The sequence below is a fragment of the Mesocricetus auratus genome, unplaced genomic scaffold, assembly GCF_017639785.1.
Source record: "Mesocricetus auratus isolate SY011 unplaced genomic scaffold, BCM_Maur_2.0 Super-Scaffold_100004, whole genome shotgun sequence".
NCBI classification, from domain to species: Eukaryota; Metazoa; Chordata; class Mammalia; order Rodentia; family Cricetidae; genus Mesocricetus; species Mesocricetus auratus.
This window is the reverse complement of record NW_024429189.1, coordinates 118,381,248-118,394,732: the sequence shown is the minus strand read 5'-3', so window position 1 is coordinate 118,394,732 and position 13,485 is coordinate 118,381,248. Positions and strand designations below refer to the sequence as shown.

General features: G+C 51.8%; 1 protein-coding gene across 5 annotated transcripts in view; it reads left to right on the top strand.

Annotated features, from left to right (window-relative positions):
* Positions 1-11,798, top strand: part of Nol4l (nucleolar protein 4 like) — a 117,350-nt gene extending 105,552 nt beyond the window's left edge. For all 5 annotated transcript variants that reach the window (XM_013125242.3, XM_005086072.4, XM_040746517.1 and 2 more), the window contains 5 exons: positions 1,984-2,169; positions 2,248-2,439; positions 2,649-2,771; positions 3,249-3,450; positions 7,428-11,798. In XM_013125242.3, the coding sequence (XP_012980696.1) occupies positions 1,984-2,169; positions 2,248-2,439; positions 2,649-2,771; positions 3,249-3,450; positions 7,428-7,645 (921 nt within the window). In that variant the 3' untranslated portion in view covers positions 7,646-11,798. The remainder of the gene's footprint in view (positions 1-1,983; positions 2,170-2,247; positions 2,440-2,648; positions 2,772-3,248; positions 3,451-7,427) is intronic.
* The last annotated feature ends 1,687 nt before the right edge of the window (positions 11,799-13,485 follow it).

The following is a 13,485-nucleotide window of genomic DNA, read 5'->3' as shown; positions in this document are numbered from 1 at the left end:
TGAAGAATAGGAGCAAGTGGTACATTTGGCACATTGCTGAGTATGGCGGCCATGCCGGAACTCCAGCACTCAGAACCTGCCTGAAGCAGGAGGGCGCTGCAGTCGGAAGCTAACCTAGGCTACAAAGTGAGTTCCAAGACAGTCTGAGTTACATGTGAGACCTCAGAGGAAAACAAAACTTAGGAAAGCCTTTGGCACTCACGCGCGCACGCACGCACGCACGCAAACCTTCTGAAAAAGGTGGCACAGACCTCATACGTCCTGGCTACTCAGCCTGCCTATCCCGTTGTTCAGATGGTGCTGAAAAGGGACGAGTTGTCAGGACGAGGGCTCTGGAACTCCTCCCTTGACTAGGCTGATGTGGGTAGAGAGATGGACAGGGTGGGTTCCCAACCATGGCCCATAATTCCTCACACTGTCCTGGGCCAGCCATTAAGGTTTTTGTGACAGTGGGTGCCAGCTTTCGATTCTGCCATCCTGAACCTGCCTGCCCACTGCAGCAGGGCCACATGTGTAGCACAGCCGGTGGGCTCAGGGTGGAAGTGGGTTCAGGGAGCAGAGAGGGCAGCTGTTCCATGGCGGAAGCAAGTTTGGCTTAGCAGAGCCCGTTAGCCTCTGCTACCATGGCCATATGGCACAAGGGTGGGCACTGAGGGCCCCTCACGGTTTTCCCATTTGCTCGGGCCCTGCCGAGGATTCGGCTAAAGAATCACTTGCAGGTCTGACATGTCCATGGTGCCAAGGGTGAGCTGGTAGCCAGCCCTGTGCCTTGTGTGTGCGTTGGCCCCCGCTATTGTTCTGGAGGGCTAGAGTTCTGCCCCTTAAGTCTTTGAGTGCTCAAGTAAGAGGGGCCTGAGGGCCAGTGTTTTTGTTGAGTTGTTCCTCAGAGAGCACCAGGTCCTTCTAGGCCAGGCTGTGGCCACATCACAAAGCCTGACTGACTGCAAATGTGTGTCCTCCTGGGCCCAACTTACCCACTGCACGGCAGCGTCCTTCAGGGAAAAGATGACGGGGTCAGTGCATGCCACAGATACAACTTTAGAAAGCAGACGGCAGCAGCCTGAGAGCAAGGGCTCTGTGGAATATTGCGGAGCTGAGTCATGAGGGGCAAGCTAGTGGCTGGGAAGCAAGAGAACGCAGAAGCCATAGTTGAAGGAGAAACAGGCAGTCAGTGCAGGCTGACGGAACCCAGAAGCCCAGATAAATCCCGGCACACAGAGGGGCTGGCTCACGGGATCGTGTTTGTCCCCTCCCATGAGGTGACCAGTCCTGGAATGGACACTGCCGCCTTTGCCTGTTGTCTGGTTGAAAGAAGAATGTTGGTGGGAACAGAGTGCTTAAGTCTTCCCCAGGCTATACCAGGCAGGCCCGTCTGCTCTCTCTCTTGGATGCCTGCTTTCGCCAGCCTCACAGGAATCTCTTAGGAGATAGGCAGAAGCAGCCTCACCCGGGAGCTGGGGACTGCTCCCTGCTTCATGGCCCTACTTCCTTGGCTGGCTCTCTTTCCCAGCCCATCTGTTCCTCCCGATAGACAGCACATTTGCTGCTCTGGCAACAGCTCACTTGTCAACTCAAGGTTGCAGTCCCTTGGGAATCCAGGAGGAACCCTGAAAGCCCAAATAGATGGTGGCACACAGAAGAGGCTGGCTAATGGCAATCTTTTCTTGTGTCCTTCCCTTAACATGGCAGGCCCTGATGTGGACACTGCCACCAAAGAAGCTGCTACTCCACTCCACTCATTGTCTCTAAGAGGAAAGGCCCTGGTGCACAGTTCCAGCCAGGCCTCCTGGCGGTAGCCCAGGGACGCTGGGGACAGAACTGTTTCTCTTGGTTCACAGTGGGAGGTAGGGTTAACTGGCTGAAGAGCTTGCAGCTAAGACTTGTGGCAGCTGGATGAGCTCACCAACCTGGTCCCCAAACTTACCATGGGACATCAAGTAGGCAGCCACCTGATCTGTCTCTCTGTCTCTTGCCCTGTCTTAGTCTCCCCCCTACAGCTCTGGGAGCTATGATTCCATCAAGACTGAAGTCAGTGGCTGTCCTGAGGACCTGACAGTGGGCCGGGCCCCCACGGCAGATGACGACGATGATGATCATGATGACCATGAGGACAATGACAAGATGAATGACTCAGAAGGCATGGACCCTGAACGGCTCAAGGCCTTCAATGTGAGTACAGGCAGGGCTGGCGAGACAGGGATGGGTCTAAGGCAAGGCCAGCCCCTCCCATGGCCTGTGTCTCTCTAGATGTTTGTGCGGCTGTTTGTGGATGAGAACCTGGACCGCATGGTGCCCATCTCCAAGCAGCCCAAGGAAAAGATCCAGGCCATCATTGAGTCATGCAGCCGGCAGTTCCCCGAGTTCCAGGAGCGGGCCCGCAAGCGCATCCGCACATACCTCAAGTCCTGTCGTCGCATGAAGAAGAATGGCATGGAGATGGTGAGCGCCTCCTCCTGGCGACCCTGGTCTGTGGCACCATCACTGTCCTCCGGACCCCTTACCCCAACTGCTCAGTAGGTCTATATCACGAATGAGGAAAACAGGTTGTTAATCAGGTGCTGGAGCCCAGATACCTGCTTTGCCTCACCATGACTCTGGCCAGGGCCATTCCAGCCCAAACAACAGCTCTGTGTCCCTTCTGCCTGCAGACCAGACCCACTCCTCCCCACCTGACCTCAGCCATGGCAGAAAACATCCTCGCAGCTGCCTGTGAGAGTGAGACGAGAAAAGCAGCTAAAAGGATGCGCCTGGAGATCTACCAGTCCTCACAAGTATGCGCTCATGCTGCCTGCTGCACGGCGTCTCACCCAAGGGGCAGAGGCCACTGGTCGTTCCACACACCGGCCGGCCGCTGGGCTGCACTGCGAGGCGGGAGGGCGGTCATCACATAGTCTGAGGTGGGGGCAGAAAGGATGGAGAGAGGCAGGTGCCAGGAGGTGGGTGGCGAGTGCTGGAGGAGTTAGTCACTGAGGGCTGGCTGACTGGATGTGGAAATGCATCCCTGCAGCTCCAGCACTCAAAAGACTGAAGCAGGAGGTCACAGGGTCTTGGCAAGGACAGTCAAGCATGTCCACAGAGAGATGAGATGTAGTCAGCGGGGACTGCTGGGGTAAGGTGCCCAAGGAGAGAGAACCAACAGCATCCCCTAGGTCAGGTCACGTCACTGGGTTCTGGGAGCCCCAGTGTCAGGGTCAGTGACTGGGCTTGCTGGTCCTCGGGTTCCCAGCTCCGCCCTCCCTTCTTTGCAGGACGAACCTATAGCTCTGGATAAGCAGCATTCTCGGGACTCCACAGCCATCACCCATTCCACCTACTCACTGCCAGCCTCTGCCTACTCCCAGGATCCTGTGTATGTCAATGGTGGCCTCAACTACAGCTACCGTGGCTATGGGTCCTTGAGCAGCAACCTGCAGCCCTCGGCTTCCCTCCAGACAGGAAATCACAGTAACGGTAAGTGGCGTCAGGCCTGTTCTCCAGATAGAGCCTCGCTTGGTCTGCACAGGAGCCCTTGGGAGGAGTGGGGTGATGGCCCGGCTCCCCTGTTAGCACCCAGTCTGTAGATGGGGGCAGGAAACCTTGGCTCTCTTCTCTTCTGCCAGTCACTGGAAGTGCCTCTCTCTGGTTCCACTCTCGGAAAGGCCCCTGTGAGTTGGCAGGAGAGCCAGGATCTGGCACAGCCTTAGCCCCTCCACCCATGGAGTCCCGATTTAAGATTTGGGTGATGGGTAAACATTGGGTTCCTCTGCTCTATGCCTAAACTGGGCGTCTTGGCAAGTGCTTCCCAGGAATCTCTGTTGCAGATGCTACACCTGGGGGTGGGGTAAGACGGATACAAACAGATACCTTCTGCACTTCCTGTGGGAGCAGAACAGGTATCAAGCCCTTCTCCAGCAGGAGCAGCATGGTTAGGGGGATGCCGGGCTTTGCTGGGGCTTGGCCTCCATCATCCTATTCTGTGTAACCCTGTGATGAGAATGTCTCCAGGGACGGGGCAGGAGGCAGAGGCAGTGCGCGCCTCTGTGTGTTATTCGGGGGCCAGGGGGTGAGGAAGTGAAAGCAAGAAGCACATCACTGCTTAAGAGGGCTGGTAGAGGAAAAGGCACTTGCTAGCAGGGGTGCCCTGGGGCTAGGAGACCCCTTGACTGTCCCTGAGTAGCGAGGGAGAGGGCCAGTTTCTGGCCCTAGTAGAAAGCCCAAGCCATTTCCACCCACCCTTGCTCCGCTCCAGAACTGGAAGGAAGTGCTAGTGTCTGGAAGGTCCCTGCCTGGGCTTAGCTTCTCATCCCTTCTTATGCGTCTTAACCTAAAATAAGAGGCTGTCTGGCCTAATCCCTAGTGCCAGGCCAGAGTGGCACACACCCAGGGTAGAATAGCTGTCCCAGAGCGCTGTCCTTCTAGCCCCTTTGCTGGAGTATCTGAAGTGGGTTTCAGGATCAGGGAGGTTAGTGACTGAGACAGGGATGACCTGGTGCCCCGTCACACCCAGACAGCACATGGTAAGTCTTCCCCTGGTACACAGCATGGCCTGTCTTAGGACTGCAGCTGTGGTGGCTCCATGGCCTCTCATGAGGGTATGGGTCCTGGAAGACATGAATAGCAGCCAGAACTGAGATCAGCGGGCAGCTGTTCCGCCCGTGTATCCCATCTCTGAACATGCCCGTCGGTTCCTTAGAGGTGGGCAGGACCAAGATCTGGCTGTTTTCCCCCCATGCTGGCTTTGTCCTGTGAGCACTAGTGACTCCAGCAGCTGGAGGAAAACAAGCAGTAGCTACTGGGTCACAGAGCCATCCCTCCCATTGTCCTTCCCAGTCATAGCCTTTCATGTGATTGTGATTGTTTGATTTAGCCTGGACCCCACCACAGCTATGCCACATAGTTCATCCTTCCCATTTTGCTCTTGTTGTCACTTGGGGATAGAAATGAGCTTAGATGGGCTGGAGAGATTATTCAGAGGTTAAGAACACTGCTTGTTCTTCCAGAGGTCCTGAGTTCAATTCCCAGCAACCACATGGTGGCTCACAACCATCTCTGTAACATTGCATACATAATAAATAAATCTTGAAAAAAAAAAAAAAAGAAATGAGCTTAGATAGAATCAGACCCTGCTCCTCCGGCCTGGGGTGCTAGGCAGCTTGTGCGCCCACACTAGTCCAATAGGGGCCACTAGCAACCCGAATCTGGCTGTAACCAGAACCTGCGTAGGGATGACCCAGATCAGATGAAGAGCTCTCCCACCCCTCCCATCCCTGTCTCCTGTACTCTAAGCAGCCATGAACAGTGAGCTGAGATTTGAGGATAGAGGGGAAAAAGAAACCTTGGACATTACTCTGGGATTGCCTAGATCAGAGACAGAGGAAGTCAAACCTGTCCCATCCCCTCTGGGTCCTGCACTTGGGATATCGAGAAGCTAGCAGAGGAAGCCAGTCACCTGCTTGGTTCTGTTTCTGTAACACACAGCCTTTCTCTTCCTTTCCATATTTGATTATAACAGACTTAACTGTTCTGCCTTTTCAACTCCAAGAGCACTGTTATTTATTCATTTGTCTATTTAGGTTTTTTTTTCAAGACAGGGTTTCTCTGTGTAGCCCTGGCTGTCCTGGAGCTCACAGAGATCCGCCTGCCTCTGCCTCCCGAGTGCTGGGATTAAAGGCGCCACCACTCTCGGATATTTATTTATTTTTGTGGTGCTAGAAATTGAACCCAGAGTAGGTACTTCACCACCGAGTCACATCCCCAGCCGCAAGGAAACTTTTTAAGCAAATCATCCATATTCTCTTGTTAGAGGGGAAGAGTAACTGTGTTTACAAACTGTTCAAATCACAGATGCCAACTTTTTTCCCAATCAGGAGCTACACCAACTTCCTTTTAGTAGCAGTTGTTTCCAAAATTTATCCCTAGACGTTCTTTCTAGTCTAGATGTTTGTTCATCTTTACAATGTAAATGTAGCAGTGAGCATGCCTAGCCATCAAAACCCAGAGGGAGTGGAGACATGCCGATGGCCCAGAAGAGCGCCAAGTAAGATAGCCTCCAAGGTGGAGGGTGACGACAGGGGACTCAGGGCAACAGCCAGGAAAATGAGCTACCTAGGCTGGCAAAAAGGCTTACCAAATGCATGGTCTCTCATTCCTTAGCTTTCTTTGAAACACCTACAAGGCCTTTCAAGCTCCAAGCCCTTCCACGTCTACTGAGAGTCTATTCCAAGTCCCTGGTCTACTGAGAAGTCTCTAGTGGGCACTGCGGCTAGTCCTCCACAGACTGAAAAGCCTGTTTGCTGGTCTCTGTCTGCTGCTCCCCATAGGCTCCTTGCTTTGCGTTGGAATTTGAAGCTTGGAGCACACAGCAGCTGAATTCCAGTGCTGGCAGCCCACCCATGTGGCTGCTAAGGAGAGGGAAAGGGGGTGGGCTTGTGGTCCCCGTCTCCAGAGGTTTTTTTTTTTTAAAGATTTATTTATTTATTGCATATACACCAGATTGAATTGTATGTGGGTGCTGGGAATTGAACTCGGGACCTCTGGAAGAGCACTCAGTGCTCTTAACCTCTGAGCCATGTCTCCAGCCCGGCTTGGGCTCCTTTGCTGCCACAGTCAGCCAGCAGATGGCAGACAGCAGACAATGTCTCCAGAAAACCTTGGGTACTGTGGTTACTATCGCTCCTGCCCCAGGAGCATCAATTTCCTCACTCGGGGAGAGGAAGAGGAAGAGCGGCCAAGGTGCTGAGACTCAGCAGACCTTGCCCCTCCCTCCATCCCTCTAGGGGCGGGGTGCTCACTGCCTCTTGGAGCTGGGATGGTGGCTGTTCCATGGCCTCACTGCATATGGTACTGTGGGTTACACACCTCCCCTCTCACTTTCTTCTGGAGAAACGGCACATGCACGTATGCTACCCCGCCCCCAACACAGCAACAGCTCTTTCTCACAGTGCCTGGAGCATAGTTCCTCCCTGGGACTATTACTTCTGAGGAGAGGCAGGGCTCAGGAGCTCATGACATAGATGCTTCTTTTGTCTCAAGGCTGCTTCCTCCTTTTCTGGGGGCCAGAGCTGGCTGGGATGTGGGTGTGGTGGGAAGCCCTCAGACAGCAGCGAAAGGCAAAGGCGGAGGAGTTGGAGTGTGCTGTGCCTTATGCAAGCGTGTACTCTCGATGCATGCCACCATCCCTAAGACAGCAGCCATGTGGACCTGGGCAGACCTCCCCACCTCCCTTTTGCCTGTCGTACGGTTGACAGTGAGGTTCAACCTAGAACCCTTGTCATATAAAAGCCCTATTCTAGATACTGGGGATACAGCCATCAGGAAAACAAGACCAGTGCCCCCAACACTATGCCCAGTACAGTACCCAAGGCTGGGTGTCCTTCCCAGATACACGCAGGGGCTTCCCACTTCCTCTACAAGGTATAGAGTCTAAAACCATCTTTCCCTTTCCACAGGGCCCACAGACCTCAGCATGAAAGGTGGGGCCTCCACCCCCACCCCTCCCACCCCCACTCCTTCCAGTAACAGCACCAGCAGGACCATGCCCACGGCCCAACTCAGCCCCACGGAGATCAGCGCTGTGCGGCAGCTCATCGCCGGCTACCGCGAGTCTGCAGCCTTCCTGCTGCGTTCTGCGGATGAACTGGAAAACCTCATTTTACAGCAGAACTGACCCCGCTGGCCCCCAGAGAGCACGACACCAGGGAAGGAGGCTGTCCCAGCCTGGACCCAGCTCACCAGTTGGTACATTGTTTTCTGAAAGAGGTGGGATCCAAAAGAGCTGTTTCTAGCCACACTCCGAGCATCTGAGACTTTGGGCACAAGGACACTTTTTTTTTTTTTTTTTTTTTAATTTCACCACACAGGTGCTCTGACCTGCTTGGAAAGAGGCCAATGGGGCAGCTCTAAGAGAGTTGGGTCTCCCCTGACAAGGCACAGGGGCTGCAGCTCTATTAGAATCACCTTCATGGACCCTGATGTTAGAACCCCCATCCCAATAATTACCTTTGAAGTCTTAGGTGAGCAGAATTGCATATTTATTGAGAAGAGCAAACGTGGACCCTTTTTCCCTCTCCCCTTAGTAATTTATTTTTCTGAAATGGATTCTTTTGTGTTTGTACAGATTGCCAGTCTGTGTCTGTCTGATCAGAAGGATGTACCCTGTACCTAACATTCCATATCACTATACTGACATGGGCTGGGGGCCAGCAGAGTTAGGCGCCAGCTCGCTGTGTGAGTGCCCAGCACACCCTTGGGAAGGCCACCACACTCCACTAGGCTGTCTTGTTGCAGATCCCAGTGCTGCCACAGGGACACTGCCAGGCACTGCCAAACAGGAGGACCTCACCCACACCCACTGCAAACAGAAGTACCCCCCATCCTCCAGAGTTCCAGTCACACGGTCACCTGTATTCTACCTCACACTCCAGCGTGGGCTTTTCCAGGACGTGCTCCAAGTGGGTTCTGAAAGGCTGCCTCCCTGACTCCCACACAATGTATCTATCTGCTGGGAGGTAAATCAGACCTAGTGTCCAAGAGCCAGAGCCCAGAGGGGCTTGGCCCTTAAAAACCAGCAGCTTGCCATTGCCTGGCTCCTAGAGATGCTTGACAGGACAGAGTGCTGGGAGCTGGTCAAGGACCCGGCCCCAGATAACCTGCTAGAAGGGCCACTTCTTCAGGGCCAGCTCCCTTTGTCAGGCATCTGTGTGCCCCAGGGTGGACGAAGGCTTCCGCCCCTCACCTCATGATGGGAGTAAAGGGATCAGATCGTTGGTGGTAGGGAAGCTGCTTGCGTTCTCCTAGGACTAGACTTTCTTCTGAAAAGGCCTGTCCTGTAAGAAAGCCAGTCCCTGGAGTGTGACAAGGGACAAGAAAAAGCTGACCTGGTTTCCTTCCTTCCTGATAGGCACTTCCTCTTGCTCTGTGCAATACCTACCAGTGCTGCTAAAACCAGGGATATACCCAGACCTCAGAAGGCCAGGGAGCCTCTCCCTCAACACTCCGTAGCCATGACAGCAGCACTCTGCTGCCTGCCCCTGCCCAGAGCTGGCAGAAGCCCTGTTGCCTTTCCTCCCTCAGAGCAAGGAGGCCTCAGGGGAGCCAGGGCCGAGTGGACACTAGGATAACCACAGAGCCGCTCTCCGTCCCTTCCCAAACTGGTTTATGGCAGGAACTGCTTGTGGCAGCCTGACAGACCACCCCTCAGACAGACAGATTCCCTATCTGTGGAGATTCAGGGCTGCAAGGCAGGGCTTCCCACCCTGCACACTTCCACCCTGGGGTTAAATGTGGTCTTTCATGTGGCCTCCAACGCCTGCCCAGCCACACCACCTCTGCCTTCATGTGCCCGCTCACCAGGCCTCTGGACTGGGCCAGGACACCTGAGCCCCCTTCGTACAGCACAAGCCAGTGCCCAGGGCCTCCCCACAGCTGGCCGACCATGTGCCCAGTTCCCCACCTGCTCAGTAGGACTCCTGGATGTCTGAATTTGTGTAAATATTTATTTTTGTGTGTGAATACTACAAAGTAATCAGATCTTTTGCAAAATGTTACCCCCGGCAATTTGTGAAAATGTTAAAAATTGGCAAAGACAATCGCCTTCCTAGAATTTCTGGTATCAATTGCTTACCATTGTCATTTCTGCTCCCAGAGGCAGTACCCAAGCTAGACACAAATGGTTTGCATTTTTGGAAGACAGAGAGAAGAGACTAGGCAGGGACTCCTCCCCCTACCCTGTACACTACAGGGACACCTCTGTAAGAAAGAGCATGCTCAACATCTAATTGGTGTTTCCTACGTGCAAGCAGTCTTGATCAGCCAGCCACTGTAGCTACGGTCTTGACCAGCCACCAGCAGCCTGCTCCCAGAGTATGGTGTGCGCATAGGTTCCCTGTGTTTTCAAGAGAAACAGAACCGGTGCCAGTACTGATGGCTTCCAGAGGGACTGCAGGGCAGTGGATGCTGTCGTGCTGACCTGGACTTCCTCCCAGGGAAGCTGTCCCCAAAGCCTCAGTCAGAGACAGCCATATCAGGAATAAGTTAGTGTGGACACAGGATTCCATTACTTGTTCAGTCAGGGGACTTGTTCTGGTTTGCTTTTGTTTTAAAAGATGCAGCTTCAAGCCTTCCCCTCCTGACTTGGGCCTGCCTTTTCCCAGGGGGCGCTCCCCAAAGCCCTGTCCTACAGCCACGCCACTTCAGGCTGATGGAAAGTTCAGGGCACAAAGTAATCATTGGTGATCTCAAGTTACAATGGAAATGCCAGTGTAGAATAGAATACACCAATCCCCGAGTCCTGGCAGGGCAGATCCCTGCAGGTTGACAAGAGAAGTGGGATGACCTAGTAGACCAGTGATAGTGACCATGACCCATATGAAAGGACTTTCTCTCACCACTCAACAAATGGACAGTTTATTCCCAAGGATGGTGTTGGGGAGGGGCAGGCAGGGCTAGGAGGGTCTTAGAGGTCTTGGAACAGATGGAACCCATCTGTCCCTCCCTATTCTCAAGGGCCACATACGACTCCATGGGTGGTTATAGGATTAACTACCAGTTCATTCTCAAAATGCTGCTTTGAACTCAGAGGGTTGATACTTTTAATTTGTAATTTTTGTAAAACTTTTTACAAGATAGTAAAGTATTTCACCAGAATACCAGTTTCAATCTGTCCGTAGTCTGATTTTTATATAATTTAGTGGTGCTTTAGAAACTTTGTTTTATTGTTTCTGAGCTCAACAGCTCAATCCTCTCTTGCCTGTATCTACCTAAGACCAATGTGAACCTTTGTATTTTGCTCCTAATTTTGGACTCAGTGGAAGTGTACTGTTTACATGTACAGATGCCCCATCCCTGTGTGTTCTGCAAGACGCGCTCGAGGAGGAAGACGCACCTCACTAGCTCATCTGCTTAGCAAAGCCACAAAGCAAAACCTCTCTCTGTACCCGTTTCCACCTAAAAACAAAACCTACACCACCTGGAACTCAGATCTGCCAATACACCCTGCCTGGTAGACGCCCTGTGCCTCTATCATGTGTTCACATAGGAATCAAGCTAGCGCCTCCTGCCAGCTGGGTGGGGATTATAGCACACAGAGGAGACAGCAAGGCAGGACTTCACTGCCCAATTCTGGGAGGAAGTTCTTTGGGCAGCAGGCAATAGGAAGGTCAAGGGGACTCATGGGCCTTTGGGAGCAGGCCAGGCAGGATATAGGGACAACACAAAAGGCCATCAATCTGCTGGCATAACAAGACACATTTTGGAAGAGCGTGAGTTCCATTCAGGTGAGACTGACTGTGCAGATGGTACAAGTACTTCTTCAGGGTTCCCACCACCTCTGGGGAGGGTCAGGGGCTCCAGACAGTAAGCATAAGGCACTTACCGCAAGCAGTGGATGGCACCAACTTTTAAAGGTGACTTTATTAATCAATGGTTTCACCGCTAAATTATATTTTTACAGATATGCACCTATGCAACTTAATGTGGCTCTTCTAAGCAGGTGAGGACCTCCTCCTCAATGCTCTATAAAGTGTTTGTGTTCTGTATAGAGTTTCCCAGTAAATGTGGCTTAATACTTTAATTCTTAGGATGTGTCTTTCTACGTGATGCGGCTACTAAATTCTGTTTTGTTTGTGGAATGACTAGCACAGGCCGACACCCTCTTTCCCTCACTTACCAGAAGACCAATGAGCTGTTAATGAGCGGTTATCTCCATGGTATTACTGCTAAATGCACTGATGTCATAAGTATGTGGAATCCTTTTCCTTTTGAGACTGTATATCATATACCAGACTGAATCTACTTAATAAACACTGAACAACAAACCCAAAGCTTTGTGTCCCACCTCTAGCAGCACTGCCAACCAGTTCTAGTCCTTCTGAATCTAGTACTGAGACATCTTCCTACCAATAGAGTTCACCTTTCCCTAGTCAACAGCCAGCTCACAGACATCCTCAGTGCTAATAGGTACTCAGTAGGTACTCCCCCAAGGTGCCCGGCACTGGTGACAGGGTCTCCTGTGATGCCGTCAAGTTTCACAGTCACCTCATTCCCCACTAGAGGACTATGCAGTGGAGGCACACTGTGTATCAAACACCTTACCTAAATTCAGTCATCAACCAAGCAATAATTTAGCTGCAGTTGTGTGACAACAAAACCTGTACCTTTTCCTACTATCCTAGTGCCTGGCCAACTGACCAAATCTAGGTTCCTATAGTTACTACCTCAAAGAGCTTGGAAAACTAGTCCTGAACATTCAGTAACTGACATCCAATTCTAGGCAAAACCCTAATCCTACCTTGAAAGAAAACAAAAGGCCAGTTTCCCTAATATTTATTTGCATAGTTTTTCATCCTACCAATCATTTAGGCTAAGCTTTTAGGGAACAAGTTGATTATGAGGTTGAAAAAAAGAATTGAATGTGGGGCTGGAGAGATGGCTCAGAGGTTATGAGCACTGACTGCTCTTCCAGAGGTCTTGAGTTCAATTCCCAGCAACCACATGGTGGCTGACAACCATCTACAATTCAATCTGGTGTATATGTAATAAATAAATAAAATCTTAAAAAAAAAAGAATTGAATGTGAAAAGTCAAAAGCAAAATTTTTACTATCCAAACTGTACGTGCAGATATAAGCAGGTTTTTGGTTTTTGAAACAGGGTATCTACGTTGTCCTGGAACTATGTAGACCAGGCTTGCCCTGAACTCACAGAGATCTACCTGCCTCTGCCTCTCAAGTATTAGGATTAAAAGTGTGCCCACCACACCTGGCTACATTACCAGTTATTAAAGTCTCAAGCAGAAATTCCTTGAAGCAGCCAAATGCTCACATTGAAGTTTGAGTGTGAGCGGTCTGGAGCCCTCACTGACTATGCACCTGAGCTGTGCAGATGGGATTATGTATGGCCCAACACAAGCTGTGCCTCCACAGGCATGAAGCCCAAGGGCCAGCAATCCTCAGTAATGCCAAGAAAGTTCATGAGAGTCATTAAGGGCCCATAAAAACCCACAACCCTGAAAGTACCCACAGAACAAGATGGTGTAGATTCTAGTGGCTTTTCAGCCATCAGCAAACACCTACCTCCCCAGTGAGGCTGCTGCTCCTTGGCACAGGGGAGTCCCAGGGGAAGGGGCTGGAGTAGAGAAAACAGCGGGACCGTTCCTCTTGTTTCTTTAGGTGGTTCTTCAGACCACTGCTGTTAACAGTTGACACAAGGATATCATCAAATAGGAAATGTTAATCTTAAAGCAGTGGCAAGCTCTCTCAACAATACTGGCAAAATCATCTGAAACGTCCTAGAGGCCTGAGCTGAGGCTGTGCCTCAATTAGCAGAGGGCTTGCCTAGCATGCACAAAGCTCTGGATTTAGTTGCCAGTACCATATGTAACAAGGTGCAGTGGTCCATGCCCAGCACCTGAGAAGTAGGGGAGGATCAAACCTTGAGACAGATATATGAGACCCTGTGAAAAATAAAATACCACTAGGTGGTACATGCCTTTAATCCCAGTACTCTGGAG